This window comes from Rhinatrema bivittatum, chromosome 2 (genome assembly GCF_901001135.1).
Source record: "Rhinatrema bivittatum chromosome 2, aRhiBiv1.1, whole genome shotgun sequence".
Classification (NCBI taxonomy): domain Eukaryota; kingdom Metazoa; phylum Chordata; class Amphibia; order Gymnophiona; family Rhinatrematidae; genus Rhinatrema; species Rhinatrema bivittatum.
Genome location: NC_042616.1, coordinates 494,064,791 through 494,081,349, shown reverse-complemented (window position 1 = coordinate 494,081,349; position 16,559 = coordinate 494,064,791). Strand labels below are relative to the sequence as shown.

The window sequence follows — 16,559 nt, the reverse complement described above, 5'->3', positions numbered from 1 at the left end:
ATGAATGAATACATAGGCATGGACAAAGCAAAAGGGACCTAGCTGCAGATTGGCGCTTCAAAACTGTTTTATATTGGCAGGTGGAATCAGATGTTTCCCAGTCTACCAAGCAGCTGCCAGTACATAAAGATAAAGAAACCCAGCATTCCAGGATTAACAAACAGGGTGATGATGCTGGAGCGTTTGAGTGCCGTTCAGTTGCTTAATAGCAGCACACCCATCTCCTCTGTTCATATTCATAGAGAGATGTACCATCTCAATTATTAAAGCTAGAACTAAGCTACAACAATAGAACATTCGAATCAGAGAGGACTGGCATCTCGGTACTAAATCCTAGATATGAAAAAAGCTGTTCTTGCAACTCTGTGAAACATCCTAAGTGCTCCGCCCATTCTTCACCAACTTGATTGTAATAAGGAAAAACACATTGATGGATGGACATGTTTTCTCTGGGAGCAAAATATGACAAACCAGACTTGAATCCATAGAGAGAAATTATAAGAAGGAATTGTATTTTTATTCTCTGCTCTGTACAGGTCTTGGGAACTGGAGAAACAAGGCAAAGAGTTGAGAAATTACCGAGAGCTCTATCAGGTGCTTAGCAAGTGGATTAGTGATACCAAGCACCGCCAGGACATGATAGAATCAGCAAAGTTTCCAGATTCGCATACTGTTATGAGATACCTGAATGAGCAGAAGGTAACAAGTAACTGTGCACATATTGTGACTCATTAACTCTGAAACAAGTGAAATAATTTGCTTGAAACTGAGGGGATGAAATCTAGCACAGAACTGTTGTTCGGAGACCTAAGGGGGTCAAGTCTCAAAAAATGATCACTGCCTAAAATTTAGGGACCTAACGGCTAAATTTTAAAATGCCGACACACGTAAAAAAAAAACACGGAGATACGCGTGTGGCCGGGCCACAAACGTGCCGCAGGGATTTTTAAAGGGCCCCCAGCTACGCGCGTATCTCCGTGTACGTGCCGAAGACCGGCTTCAATCAAAAGGGGCAGGCCGAGGATGGGGTCTGGGCGGGGGCCAGCCGGGACAGCACAAGCCAGCAGCTGGCCGGCACATGGAACTTATTCCTGCTCTGTCGAACGGGTAAGTTCTGAAATAAAAAAAAATAAGATAGTTAGAGTGGGTTTAGGGGTTGGGGTGGAGAGGGGAAAAGGGAGGAAGGTTAGTTAGGGGGTTAGGGAAGTTCCCTCCTTTACTGGAGTGGACTGGGTAAAGTCCCAATCGCGTCGCCACAAGTATGTTAAAAAATCCCACCCCCCCCCCCCCCCCCGCACGCGTGAGTGGGTACCCGCGCGCACATGCGTGCGCCGATACAAAATCAGGCGTGCATATGCGCGCAGGTATCAGATTTTATAACATACACGCAGCAATACGCGTATATTATAAAATTGGTGCGTCCTGTGCCCATGGATGCACACGTGAGGCTTTAACAATTTACCCCTAAGTTTTTAGCTGAACATTCATCTAGATGTAGGCAGCTGGGGGTTCAATATTGAGCTGCTAAGTGGCCAGTAAAGTCAGGCAGATAAACTTATTTAGCTAATTTGGTCGAGATATTCAGTGGTGTGGGTGCACCTCTAAATATATCCGGCTATGATACATAGGTAGCTGGATAAGTTTATCCAGCTAAGTTTAGGTCTGGCTAAGTTAGCTGGATAATACTGAATATTGGTATTATCTAGCTAACTTATCCTGTTAACTTAATACCCTGGAATTCCCCCTGAATGCCTCCAACTTATCCGGTTTATTTTATCCAGCTGAATTCACCTTGCTAAGTCAGAGGCTTTCAGAGCAACAGGAAACTGAAATTACTGGGTTTGTCTGGCTTAAGTCCCTTTGAACATGGACCTCCTGAAACTTAGGGTCCTAAATTTAGACATGAAGTTCATTTGCCCGGGTTCCTAAGTTCAGTGCCTAGTGCTGAAAATAAGCGTTCCTGTTCATACCCAGATCAGTCCAGACATGTAGGTTTTGCATCCCTACCAGCAGATGGGAGGCAGAGAACAAAAACTTTGAGGCACTGCTACATAACTGAGAGTTCCATCTGCAGTCCCTCAGTATTTCTCTGTCGCCGGCAGATGTTAGACATGCAAATCTGCAGTCTGACAAAAAAAAAGGAATTAAAGTTAGAGAGAGATTTTTTGGAGAAGTTCCGGAGGCTCCCTTCGTGGACCATCCCTCAGGTGGAGCACGGTGACCAGGAGGTTGGAAACCCCTGACTGCTGGTGTTCAGCCTCACCTGGCCAGAGGTCCTGATAGCCAGGGGACTGGCTCCCTGAGGGCTTCTGAAGTCTCTTCATGAGTGTTCGCTGCCCTCTCAGGGAAGTAGCCAGTTGTTTGTCTTTTAAGCTTTTGTTTAAAAAAAAAAAAAAAAAAGGCTTTCTTGTTGCAGCAGGCTGAGACGGTGAGTGCGCCTGTGACAGTGGGAGCTGTCGGTGTTTGTAGGAGGGGAAATCTGAGGGAGGTTTTTTCCTTGGTCCCTTCTCCCCAGGGGTTTGAGGGAGGTCACGGCAGAGCGGTTGATTGCACCAGGGTGCCTGGTAGGGTGCGGCTTGACTTTTGTGTGCCGTTCGAGCCAGCGCTGATCTTTTCAGCGACGTGCGGCTTGCCGGGTATTTTTGTGCGTGCCACGTGTGTGTGTGTGTGGCATGGCGGCTTCAGCTGTGTATGCGGCCTACTGAGTGCTTTCAGCGACCGAGTTGTGTTTGTGCCATAGTCACGCGCCGCTTTCAGCCGCATGTATGGTCTGCTTGGCACTTTAAGCGGGCGGAGTTTGTGCTCGCGCCAAAGCCGTGCGGCGTCTTCAGCTGTGTGTGTGGCTTTCTGGGCACTTTGAGCGCGCCGAGTTTGTGCTTGCGTCAAAGCCGCATGTTGCGGTCTGCAGGACCTGCGGTGTCGGGTCCGCTCAGCTCAGCAGTAGGTCCCTGTGTGCTGGCTGCACAGCAGGAGATGCAGGGACCTCACCGGGGATGGGGGGAGGCATTGGAAAAGAGGGCCCGCCATTCGTCAGGGGCCTCAGCTGCTGTCTTAGGGGAGCCCGGGGGGACGGGATCGCGGAATGGGGCCTGCGGCCTCCAAGGATTCCCCTCCTGTCACCTGTAGTGCAGAAGTGACAGGATAGGGGAGGGGATTCAGATGACAGCCTTCTTGAGCAGGGGGTTGGGGATCCCGAAGATTTCTCACCGGAATTTGTTCTGTTTCTCGATAAGGCCTTCCTTGGGAGGAAGGAGATGGGGGTTAAATGTCTGAAAGGGAAGCCTCCCCATCGTGTTTCCAAAAGTCCTAAGTTGGGGACGCGGACATGGCCCTGGATGTGAATAATGGTCCAGATCTGGACATGTTTCCGGTGTCAGAAGGAGATGACCCTAGGGTGGGCTGCTTGTTTAAGAAGGACAAATGGTTTCCCTTTATTTCTCAGGTGTCACAGGAATTGGGGGTTAAGGTGACCCAGGAAGAGTTGGATAATGAGGGTGTGAATCCAGTCCTGGGTGGGCTCCGGGGCCCATCCAGTGCCTTTCCCTTGCCTAAGAAGATTCAAAAGTTGGTGAACCGGGAGTGGAACTGTCCGGAAGTGGGTCTAAAGGTTGGCAGGGTCATAGCAAAGTGTTTCCCCCTAATGGATGAGACCTTGGAGCTCCTTCGGGTGCTGAAGGTGGATGCAGTGGTGTCAGCAGTGACACAGAAGACAACCATCCCGGTAGCGGAGGCTGCCACTCTGATGGATGTTCAGGACTGTACATTGGAGAGTCAATTGAAGCGGACGTTTCCACTTTGAGGCTCCAAGCTGCGATGTATGGCAGCGTGCTGCAGAGAGCATGTTTGTGCTGGGTGCAGAAGGTACAAGAGCAAGCCTCATCAGGGGATGCCAGTTCTCTGCAGTTGGTGTGCTTGGAGGCTGGAGTGGCTTATGTTGCGGAAGTGCTTTATGACTTCATGCATATTTCAGCCAGAAGCATGGTCTCGGCAGTAGTAGCTCGCAGGCTTTAGTTGTAGTGAAATTGGTCGGCTGACATGTGGTCCAAGGCATAGTTGTATAATCTTCCCTTTAAGGGGGCGTTCCTTGTTGGGGAGGATTTGGACCAGCTGTTGAAGACTTTGGGGGAGTCCAAAGGGAACAGGTTGCCTGAGAATAGGAAAACTGGCAAGAAGGTTTTTCCATCTCTGTCCCAATTTCGGGAGTCACGCAGGTTCTGATCAGGCAAGCCCTCCTCTGGTGTGGGAGTGAAGCAGTTGGTGGGATGGCAGCAGTCCTTTCAAGGCACCCACAGATCTTCCAGGGATGTTTCTGGCCAAGGGGTGGTAGTGAAAGGTCATCGTAATGAAACCAACATCACCCATTCCTCTGTAGAACTGGTAGAAGGCATATTGTCCTGCTTTTATGAGGGGTGGGCCAAGATTACCTCGGACCGTTGGGTTCTAGAGGTAGTGAGAGATGGCTATGCTCTAGAATTTTCGTGCCCTATCAGGGAGGCTTTTCTGGAGTCCCACATTGCATCTCGAAGCAAACAAGAGGCAGTGGGGGGGACTCTGCAGACGCTATTAAGCGAAAGGACCCTCAGAAGTTTTCCTCGATTCATAGTGTTGAGGCAGCACTTCCAGTTTTGAGCTTTTCCCTTCAGCCTGGCCACAGCTAGGAGGTGATGTTCATAGTGGCAGCAGCTCTTTGACGAGAAGAGATTTTGGTACATCAGCATCTGGACAATTGACTCGTTCCTGTGAAGATGGAAGAGGGAGTGCGTACAGTCGCTCCAGCGACTCATGGAAACTTGCGGTGGTTGGGTTGGGTGGTGAATGTGACGAAGAGTCACCTAGTTCCGACTCAGTCGTTTGAATATCTGGGAGAGTTTTTCGAAACCCAGAAGGGCAGGGTGTTTCTGACCCCGGACAGGTTGACCAAGTTGCAGGCACAGGTGACACATTTGTTGCGGCTGTCTGTGTCAAATGCCTGGGGTTATTTGCAGGTTCTGGGGTCCATGGATTTGGTTCTGTGGGCATTCACACACACGAGTCCATTACAGAACATGCTCTTGTCCAGGTGGAATCCCTTGTCAGAGGAGTTTCATCTGTCTTTCCCACGTCTATGAGATTCTAGGTGATGGCCACAGACGCCAGTCTCAAAGTTGGGAAGTAGTGTGCCTGGGGTGAACTGCCCAAGGGCTTCGTCAGTGGAGGAGAAGTCCTGGTCTGTTAATCATCTGGAAAAAAGTGCGGTACAACAGGCGCTGGAGGCCTTCTTTTCCTGGATCAGAGGCAGGATAGTTTGCGTATTTTTGGACAATTTCACGTCAGTGGCATACGTCAACCAGCAAGGAGGAACATAGGTTCATGCAGTGGCTCTGGAAGCTCGACAGTTGTTCTTTGGGCGGAACTCCATATCGAGGGAACAGCGATGTCTCTTGTTGTGGGTACGGCCAATGGGCAGGCGGATTTCCTCAGGAGGCAGCAGTTGAATCCAGGGGAGTGGGAGTTGTCCCTGGAAGCTTGGAATTGCATTCGTGCCAGGTGAAGCATTCCCCAGTTGGATCTTATGGCAACGTAGGCCAACGCAAAGTTGGTGAGGTTTTCAGTCGTGGAAGAGAGGTCAGCACAGTGGGGCTGGATGCTCTGGTGTGTCCTTGACCGATTGGGATGCTTCTGTACATATTTCTTCTGTACCTTCTAGTTAGGAGAGTTCTGCAGACACAGAGACACATCCGGGGTCAGTGGTGCTGGTGGCGCCGGAGTGGCCACAGCGACTGTGGTTCACGGATCTTGTGCAGTTTGCGATAGAGGGACTGTTCAGATTGGCCCATCTGCCTCGCTTGCTCAGTCAAGGACCCATATTTTTTTGGATCAGGAGGATCACTTTTGTTTCACGGCTTGGCTTTGAAAGGCGGCGGTTGTGTCTGAAAGGCTATTCGGAACGAACAAGTTATTTCTACCCTCCTTCAGGCTTGGAGACCCACCATGTCTCTGGCTTATGTCAGGGTCTGGAGGGAGTTTTTTTTGAGTCATGGTGCCTACAGCGGTGATTGGATCCCCTCTCTGTGGACATTTCTCAGATTTTAGCTTATTTGCAGGAGGGATTGACAAAGGGTTTGGCCTATGGCTGCTTCCGCGTACATGTATCCGCTTTGGGTTCCCTTGAGGGCAAGTTGTGGGGGAGGTCTGTGGCCTCTCATCCTGCTGTGGTTCAATTCCTGAAGGGGGTCAGGCATTTGCAGCTTCTGGTTTGGAAGTTGAGTCTGGATTGGTGCCTCAGTCTTGTTCTGAGTGCAGTGTGGGGCGCCTTTTGAGCCTTTGAGATCGGCGATGTTAAAGGACCTGACATTGTAGACAGTGTTTTTGGTGGCCATATGTTCTGTCAGGTGGATTTTGGAATTGCAGGCGCTGTCATGCAGAGGTCCTTTTCGGTGTATTTCTAATGATGGGATCGCGTTGCGAACGGTCTCCTCTTTCTGTCCGAAGGTGGTGTCTTCCATGTTAATAAGACGGTGGATTTTCCAGATCTTCTGGAATGGTCTAAGGATTCTCCTCAGTAGAGAGGGCTGCATTTTTTGGATGTGTGATGGACTCTGTTGCGATATTGGAAGTCACAAATTCCTTTTGGTGGTAATTCACGTTTTATATTGTTCGGGGGTGTGAAGAAAGGTGATAAGGTCTCAAAGGCCACAATTTCTAGTTGGCTGAAGGAGGCCATTTGCTCTGCTTATATTTGTAAGGGTCGCAGGATCCCATTGAGGCTGATGGTGCATTCTACAAGAGTGCAGATGGCCTCTTGGGTGGAGTCTCAGTAGTTTTTCTCCTCAGGAGTTTTGTAGAGCAGCGGTGTGGTCTTTGCTTCATATTTTCACCATGCAATACCATTTGGTTGTGCAGGAGTATGCGTCCTTTGGTGAGAGTGTATTGCATGCGGGTCTTTCAGGTTCCCGCCCAATAGAGGGGTGCTTTGGTATATCCCATTTGTCTGTTCTGATCTGGGTATGAACAGGAAAGGAAAATTGGCTCTTATCTGCTAATTTTCGTTCCTGTAATACTACAGATCAGTTCAGAGACCTGCCCCTTTCGCTGCCGAAAGACTATTTTCTTGATAGTCGATGTAACATATATTTCAAAGAATTTTTTTTTTTGCAGTTTGTACATGTCTTTTTGAATATCTGGAGGTGACAAAGGCTCCAGTGCAGGAGGTTTAATCTGGCTTTACCTGTTCGCCCTGGAGAGGGTTTTAGGTTTTAATCTTTGGCTTGGGTACAGGTCAATACTCAGGGATTGCAGGTGGCACTCTCATTTATGAAGCAGTGCCTCAAAACTTTGTTCTCTGCCTTCATCTTCTGGTAGGGATGCAAAACCCAGTTGCCTGTACTGATCTGTGGTATTACAAGAACGAAAATTAGCAGGTAAGAACCAATTTTCCTTTACGTGCCTAACACTTTTTCTCCATCCTAAGTCTGCCACTATTAGCCAACCACTTTTTAGACTCTAAATTTATGGAGTCGGCTATAGTCAGTTTCAAAGGGACCAAAATTACACCCAAAATTAGGGAATGTACTTAAGTCCTTTCAAAATTGAGCCCCTAGTGTCCAGCCTTGATTCTTCTAACTGGATATGCATAAGAGCATTGTTCCTTAGAAAGTTTAAATTATTCCTTAGAGAAACACGGTGAGCATAGTATCACCTTTCAAGCACAAACTATTCAAGAATGTTTAAGTAACAGTACAGAAACCCATCAACAAATACTACCTGTCAACTAATAATGTGGTGCCAATAGTTAGATGTCATTAAGATCTCATAACTGTGAACACACCGTTCAGCGATTTTGAACTGTGGTGTTTATAAATTGGCGATATCAAGGTAAATAAGTTCTCTCTGGCCTTGCAAAAACAATACATTTCTAAGAAAGCATTTATTTTTCTGGACTTTACACTTTTTCTAGTAGTGTGCATGTTTGAAATTTTAGATGCAAAATTTCAAAAAGATAAAAACGATAACTATGGACTGACCTGTGATTAAATCAGTGTGTGAAATTTACAATACAAGTGTATTCACACAATTATAAGATCTTAATGACTTGTAACTATTGGCATCTCATTACTTGTTGATAGGTGGTATTTGTTTATGGGTTTATTTGTGACAATCTACTTACCTAAACATTTTTTCCATACAGCAGGTAATTTTCAAAGTTTTGTGGGGCTTTTATGTGTAAAATTAGCATAAAGACATGTAAACAGCATGTTTGCATGCATATGATATTATAAACCTCAAGAGTATGCAGGTACTTACAATATTGTGCATAAATCTTAACGGGTGGAGGGCAGGTTAGGATCATTATAGGGTGTAGGGTCATTATAGGGTGGGGTTCGAAAGTATGTGCACAAATTTGTAAGCACTAAACATGCCTACATTACTGAACGTGTATACACACTTTTGCGCTTATTAATCGGCTCATACAATTGAAATCGCGCTTGCCTTTTCTCTGCAATTTTTGGGTAGGAGGTCGGGATGAACTGCTAGGAGTTCAGGGTGAAGTGTTAGAGGGTCTGGGTGAGCTGGTGAAGGTCTGGGTGAACTCCTGAAAGAATCATTAAACTGGTATTTCCAAGTACACATGCAAGTAAATATTTTCAGAAGCGGCATACGTGCATAGTTTATAAAATACCGGTACCTATCTCCACGTTTATTTCTGGGTTTTTATTTGAAAATTTACAATTATGCGCATAAAATATATGCTTTTATTTACACATACATATATGTTCTAAAAAAGAGTATTTTTCTTTCCAACAGAACTTGAATACTGAAATACAAGGTAAACGAGACAAAGTGGAAGAGGTTCAGAAGACTGCAGACCAGTGTTCATCATCGATTAAGGTACTTTTCTATCCTTCTTGCCAGACTTTCAAATTATTTTTAACGAAAGTCATTCATTGGCTAATTAACAAAATTGATAGTAATGGCTGACTGGAGGGAGTTGTTTGTTACTGATGTGCATAATGTGCCTACAAAAGCTTTTAAACTTAACAGAAAATTTGAAAAACAGAAAAAAGAATTTCATCTGACTTACAAATAAAAATAAGTTCTTATCTTCAGCACCCACCAATCACTGATTGATCACTGAGAATCACAGAAACTCATTCATAATTAAAATAGCAATCATTTTACAGACGCTTATCTAAAACACAAATACAAGTAAACAGGACCATAAAGTCTTTCCTTATTCAATTGCCTGCTTAAAAAAGAAAGATTTTAAATTTTTTTCTAAATCTTTTTTTGTTTTTTAATTTTTTAAACTTCATGTTTATTGGGTCAAATAGTGCACAGTTACAGATAAATACAGCCAGAACATGTATATTGGTACAAATAACAACAGTATGACCCAACTTTCCAACATAGCAGAAACCCCAACCCAAAAAACCATACACTCCCTCAGCCACACACACACGCAACCCACACAATCAGTACATCACACACGAGCCCACCATGAAAACCCCATTGACGGTAATGCTAGAAGACCCCCAGAAGCCCAAAAAGGCCAGTCACTAGTACCTTAGTAACAGGTACACCTAAAGGAGTAGAGAGTAACTTATCCCATAAAGCAAAGTAGCCTTGCAGACTAGGAGACGGTCAAAAAGCAACCAAGTCCCGCTTCCGAAATAGTTCCATCTGCACCATCTGACACATCAAGTCCTTCCAATATTCGAAAGAGGGAACATCCTCGGACTTCCAGTGCAGCAGGATTGCTTTTTGCAAGGAGGACAGCCGCAGCCAGAAACAGTCTGCCCCCTTGTGGCAAGAAACAATCAGTATCCCAAAAGCAAAAATACACAGAGACCCCTGACCAAGAGACATCACAACCCAGCAGCTTATCCAAATACGACATGATGCCACTCCAAAAAGATTGTAATTTATGACACCCACTGAACATATGACGAAAAGTACCAGAATCAACCTTACATTTTAAACAAAGATCTGAGTCCCACAGATTCATCAAAGCCCTCCTAACCCTGGAAATATAAATTCTGTGCACAAACTTAAACTGTATTTCCGTCATGTAGGCAGCTAAGTAATATGTATAGAGCTACCATCTCAGGAGATATCTCCTCTCCAAGTTCCGCACTCCATTTCCCAGCCAAATGAGTCAGGTGGTGAGTGGGCATGTCGGTGAGGAGAAGTTGAGCCATATAATGATTTTATTGAACTTAGGCGTGATCTCTAAAAAACTTTCTTTGTCATCGGTAAGAGCAAGTAAAGAGACATTACCCTTAGACAGACTATGACAATAATGACAGGCCTGAAGAAATGCAAAAAATTGGGATCTCGGTATGTCCCACTTCTCCTGCAATTGCTCGAAGGAGTAGAAACTCAGCAAGTTAGTATCCACCAGCTGAGCCACACTGCAAAGTCCCATCCCTGCCCTTCGTTGAAAAATAGTCACCCAGACCCGGGATGAAATTCGGATTGCCTGTCAAGGACAGAAAAGGAGAAACCACTATGCTACGAGCCCCCAGTCCCCACCACCAAACCCAAGCCTTCCTCAGGGTCTTAAGCCAAAATAAAGAAAATTTCATAAAGGAGTTTGCTTGCTGGGAGGTGTATTAGGTTAATGGGGGCAAAGGGGGCCTCCAGGTCTGACATCAAGCTCCAGATGTCAAACTTAGGACGACCGGACACCCACTCTTGTAACTAACATAAAAGGTAGGCAGCATTGTAAATGCGTAAGTCAGGCAAAGCAACACCGCCATTCTTACGATCTAGCCTTAGAACATTCAGCCCAACCCTCGCCCGTCTATTACGCCAGATAAAAGAGCTCACTAAAGAGCAATATGCCTTAATGGTTGAGACAGAGAGCCATATTGGAAGCATTTGCAGGGGTAAAGTAACTTTGGGAGAGTCACCATTTTGACTAGAGCACATCTTCCTAACACTGACAGAGGGATTGTTTTCCACTTCAGCAGTAATGCCTTAACATGATTCATCGCGGCATCAATATTAAGGGCATAGGGATCCTTCAGAGAGCGTGCCACCTGTATACCCAAGTATTTGAAATGAGATCCCGCCCAGGAAAATGGGAAAGGCCCAACCCATGTAAATGGCAGAGTAGGAGAACAAGGAAAAGCCACCAACGTCCCATAATTAATCTCAAGTCCTGAAAAGGAGCCAAACTGGTTGATAACTGTAATAATGTCCCCCAAACAATCCACCGGGTTTCCTACATAAAGCAACATATTGTCGGAGAAAAGACTTTTCTTTATCTGAATGCCTTGTAACGAGCAAAGAGCTCGCAGCTTGATCGCTAGTGGTTCCAAAGCAAGAACAAATAACAATGGAGAAAGGGGGCAGCCCTGCCTAGTACCTCTATCTAATAGAAAAGCCTCAGAAAGAGTCCCATTCATCAACAGTTGTGCCTGAGGGAAGGGTTATAACAATTTGACCCAGGCCAACATAGAATTCCAAGAATTATAGTGCTCCAAGACTTGGTGTAGGTAAGACCATGCCACCCAGTCAAATGCTTTATAAGCGTCAAGGCTGAAGAGAAGATCAGTAGAATTGTTACTCTCTGGAGAAAGGGCGGTCAGCAGAGTTTTTAAGAGATTAGTATTAGAAATCTGCCCTTTAATAAATCCTGTTTGATCCAGGTCTGCTACTTCAGAGATGACTGAATTCACCCGCTGGGGCAAAACTGCGGCCAGTAATTTAATATCTTGATTAAGAAGGGAAATAGGCCAATAGGATGAGGTCAAGGTGGGATCCTTTTCTGGCTTAGGTAATAAAACTACAATGGCAAGGTTATGTCCTCTATCAAACTTCCCCCACTCTTTAGAGGCAGCAAGGTAAGATCACCTAAGAGTTTATAAAATTCAGGTCGAGACCATCAGGCTCTGGTGCTTTCAGCAGCTTAAGCTGCCGGATAGCTCTGCAAATTTCCCATTCCGGAATCAGCATTTTCAAAAGCAATTGAGCACGTGTGCTTAAGACAGGAAGATCCTGGTCCTGTAAAAAATCCTGATAAGCTTGTGCATTAGGTGGCCCAGCTGTGTACAAGGACTTATAGTAAGAGACAAAAGTTTCCGAAATCATAGGGGTGGAAGTGAGATTCATCAAATTATCCTTTAGGTGGGTAATGAGTCCCCTTGGGCGTCCAGTAGAGTTTGCCAACTGGGCCAGCAATTTGCCCCCCCCCCCCCACTGGAAGAGTTTATACTTAAGATACAAAATAATTTGTCGCTCTCTCAAATCAAGTAGGGCATTTAATTCCCAACGGACATCCAAACTCACCCGTGTATCCCTATCCAGATCCCACTGATGAGCCCAGCGTAATGACATGATCTTCTTAGTAAGTGCCAAAATGGCTGAGTCCCTATCTCGCTTGGCACGAGAATGATAGACCAGAATGTGTCCCAACAGCACAGCCTTAGCCGCATTCCAAAAAGTGATGGGATCAACATCTGGAGTCAGAGTAAACTCAATGTATTCCTTCCATTTATCTTGAAGAAATACTGCAAAGCGCTTGTCGTTATATAGATGGGATAGCATTCTCCACCAAGACTGGCTCAGAGGCATGGAAAGTAAATTCAATGTGATTATTACCATAGCATGATCAAAAAAGGAAATATCTTGAATCTCATTAGCCACCAACTTATTGTAAAGAAATTCCGAGATAAGAATATAATCCAGCCTAGAGTAAACATGATGGACATGAGAAAAAAAGGTATACTCCCAATCCTCCAAGTGAAGAGTATGCCAAGCATCAATAATTGCAACTCGTGCGACATGAAGCTCTCTCCCATAACCACCTGGGCTTGCTTAGGAGTTTTAGATGGCTTGCAGTCAACCAGAGGATTGTCTACCACATTAAAATCTTCCCCCCACAATCATCGCATACCCTTCCCAGGCAGCAACTTTAGCCAAAAGATCTGAGAAAAAACTATGAGAATATATATTGGGGGCATAAAGATTAAACAGGACTACCTTGACACCCTGTAATTCCCTAGCCACAATAATGTGGCAGTCATTGGAATCAGACAGGCAGTTCATCAGTGTGAAGCTGACCCGTTTGCTGATCAATATAGCCACACCATGCTGCAGAGACATAAAAGATGAGAAAAAACAATGACCAACCCAATCCCACTGCAGCTTGCAATGCTCCCCATCTTCCAGGTGTGTCTCTTGCTGAAAAGCAATGTGCACCCTATGCTTCTGCAAGTCATTTAAAAGCTTTTTCCTCTTAATTGGAGAGTGCAAGCCATTTATGTTAAGAGTCAAAAGAACAATCTTAGCCATTAGAGCCAAGATCAGCATATATCCATAGCATTACAGAGAGATACACGGAAGAAGGGAATCCCCAGCATAGATCCACTTCCTCCCCCCCCCCCCCCCCCCAAAAAAAAAAAAACAAAAAAAAAACTGAAATACTCAACAGGGAAAGAAACCTAGGGCTCAGGTGGGCCAAAATTCATACTACCCCATTCACACCCAAACACATACAACCACAATATACTATCCAACCCCCCAAACATAGTAAGCATCCTTCACTCTCAATCCCCCAATCGGGAGGGACACCCCCCCAAAAAAAAGAAAAACGTCTAAGATATGGTTACTTCTTTCCCTGCTGAAAAGGGTGTGTCCACTGTCAACCGGGGGCTCCCAGAACTGGCGAGGATCATAGATAAATACTTCCAATCCCCCATCCATCACAAGGCAGTAAATGCATACACACACACAAACTATTAAAAAAAAAACAAAAAAAAAACAATGAGGAGAGGGAGAGGAGGAAAGCTCCCCCAAAAATAGGATCCTAGACAAAAGGGCAGCTTTCCCCAAAAGGCAGAAACAAAAAGTTTGCCATCTAACCTGCCATATGAAAATATGGATGAAAAAAGGACATCGCTACAGCAGTCTTCTCATCCTGGCCGATCAAGGAATTCTTTAACAGCTGGAGCTGAAGAAAATATTCTGGTCTCTTCTGAGAGAAAGACCCGCAGCCTCGCTGGGTACTGGAGGGCAAACTTGATCCCACAATGGTACAGCTGGGTGCAATATGGAGAGAATTCTTTGTGCGCCGCCTGCACTTTATTGGAAACATCTGGGAAAAGTAAAAGTTTAGCTTCTTGATAGTTGAGGTTTTTCGATAAGCTTGCAGGATAAGTTTTCCGATAAGCTTGCAGGATTTTAACTTTATCCGTATAATTGAAATAAAAGGCGATGACTTAATGTGGTCGCATCTGATTCGGCCCCCCAGCCCCTAAATGCTGCTCCCGTCCTACCAGGATAGGCCTCTCCACAATACTGATCTGCAGCTGCTTGGGGATCCATTTTTCACACAGCCGAATCAAATCCTCACCAGACACAGATTCCAGGACCCCAAAATTCGCAGTTTATTCCTATGGCTGCGGCTCTCCAGATCTTCATTTTTTTCCTCTAAAGATTGGTGTCAGGTCCTAAGCTCACACGTTCCAGCCTCCAGTGTGGCCAGCCGCTCCTCATGGGCCTCAATTGTTGTCTGAATCCCTGCTATAGCAGATGCATAGGCCTCCATGCAATCGCGGACGTCATCCACAGATGTCTGAATTCAGTGCAGCTGATCCGTGAGTGCTGCCGAAACAGCACTGGTAAGATCTTTCAGGGCCGCCTCAGAAAGGCCTGAACTGAGCCCCTCCACATACAGGCCTTCCATCACCATTTTCTCTTCGCCCGAGACTGCACAATCAAGGCTGGTGCACTTCGGACGTCCCACCATTGTTATTCACAGACTCCAAATTCTGGTTGCAGGAAGGAAGCTAGCAGGTATTTCACAATTTCTGATGTCTGCAGTGCTCAGGGAACCAATAAAATAAAAGATCCCTGCCGATTCCTAGGGAGTGAGAGGGAGTTGCGTGTGCTCAGGCCGCCGGCATGACCACGCCCCAATTTCCTAGCGTGTATCCATATGGACTCAGGACCAATGGGTTATGTGCTCCTCTGCTAGCAGATGGAGACAGAATCAGGTTTCAAAGCTGACGTCACCTTACATATACCCCTGCAGTAACCTCAGCCATTCAGTACATCTCCGCCTCCTAGCAGATGTGGATGTGCTATCCCCACACCAGCATTGGTGTTTAGTGGGATTGCAGTACTAGTTTGAAGAAGAACATTTACCTTTAAACTGGAGAAAGATCGAGCCTCACTCTCCTGCGGTGATCCCTAAAGGTCCCTTCCCCAGTTGAGAATTCCTGAGGTGATTTCCGAGATCCCTCAGAATTGTGCCTTGATCCGGTAGCTGGTTCCCGACGTGGACTTTGCTGCTGAAGCCGCTGAAAGGCAGCGGGTGCAGGAAGCCAAGTGTGGTGTTGGTGGCCTAAGCCCTCTCCCAGCAGCCGGAGACCATCTCTGTAGTCAGCCAGTAAGCTCTGAGCCCAGGTAACTGGAGAAGTACTCCTCTGATTCAGATGGCTTTGGTAAGTCTTTCCTCTGGTCTCCTTGATTGGCGCGCCGTACCGACAACGTTCACAATCCCATTAGGGCAAGGGAAGGGGGTTTCCGATCGGGTTGAGCAGTCCCTCCAATGGGCTAGGCCCCGCTTCAGGTTTGGTGGGCACTCCACATGGCAGGCCGCAGCGGAACCATATTGCACGTTGGTATGCGCGTTCTGTTGTGTGCCTAACATGCACATAAGTGCGCGCACACCTGTGCACATAATCACGTGCTTACCTGCATGCAAAAGCACACACACATTCGCACACAAAGGGACGCTTATACTTACACGTGTCGGGGCAGATTTGTGCGCGCTCAAGTGCTAACTGGCTGAACGCACAAATTACAGTGAACTATGGCTCTGGCAACAAAGAAGCCCAAGCGACACTCCCTTTGTGCGGCCTGCCATATTAGGGCTGCACAGTCTGACCTAGAATCCTTCCTTTGTCAGCACTGTGAGGAAGTCCAGGGAGGGCTGGACTCTCAGAACTTCTCCAAACCTGGCCCCTCCCAGTCAGAGGACAGGTTAGCCACGACCTTATCAGGTAGCAACCTGGATCTGAGCAATCCCAGGGCAGCGTCTTCCCCAGGAAAGAGTAGTTCAGTGGCCCCTACCCCAGTTTCTCCTGGGATAGGTATGCTCCCAGTGACATTTTCTTGCGTGGAATTCTTTCAGGGCCTTCAAGTCTTTGTTCAGGCGCAGTCAGCTGCTGCCCCTGCCTGGTCTGAGCCCCAGCTGGGAAGGCCTAGCTCTCCAAGCCCTATCAGAATGCCTCGGGACATGCCTTGCCTCAGCAGGGTATCCCTGACAGGGACCCAGACACCACGGACGATTAAGAGGACGCAGACTCATTGGAGGACGGGGAAATCCCTCCAGGCCTGGAGCCATACTGGACCATGCGACAGCTTTTCCATAGAGATGAATTGCTGGCCCTGGTCTCCCTGACCCTGAAGACTTTGGGAGTTTCTGGCATGGACCCTATGTCAGAACCAAAGAAGAATCCCATCCTGGTGTCTCTACAGAAAGCCTCTTGCTATTTTACGATGCTGGAAGCCATCCAGGAGTTGATTGACCTGGAGTGGGATGCCCCGGAAGAAAGTTATAAAGGAGC

General features: G+C 46.4%; 1 protein-coding gene and 1 long non-coding RNA gene across 6 annotated transcripts in view; one reads left to right on the top strand and one right to left on the bottom strand.

The window, feature by feature from the left end:
- Positions 1–16,559, bottom strand: part of LOC115085058 — an 82,236-nt gene that overhangs the window by 22,318 nt on the left and 43,359 nt on the right. The gene's annotated exons all lie outside the window — the stretch shown is intronic.
- DSP (desmoplakin) overlaps positions 1–16,559 on the top strand; it is a 169,984-nt gene that overhangs the window by 124,280 nt on the left and 29,145 nt on the right. For all 4 annotated transcript variants that reach the window (XM_029590612.1, XM_029590610.1, XM_029590613.1 and 1 more), the window contains exons 19-20: positions 537–699; positions 8,785–8,868. In XM_029590612.1, the coding sequence (XP_029446472.1) occupies positions 537–699; positions 8,785–8,868 (247 nt within the window). The remainder of the gene's footprint in view (positions 1–536; positions 700–8,784; positions 8,869–16,559) is intronic.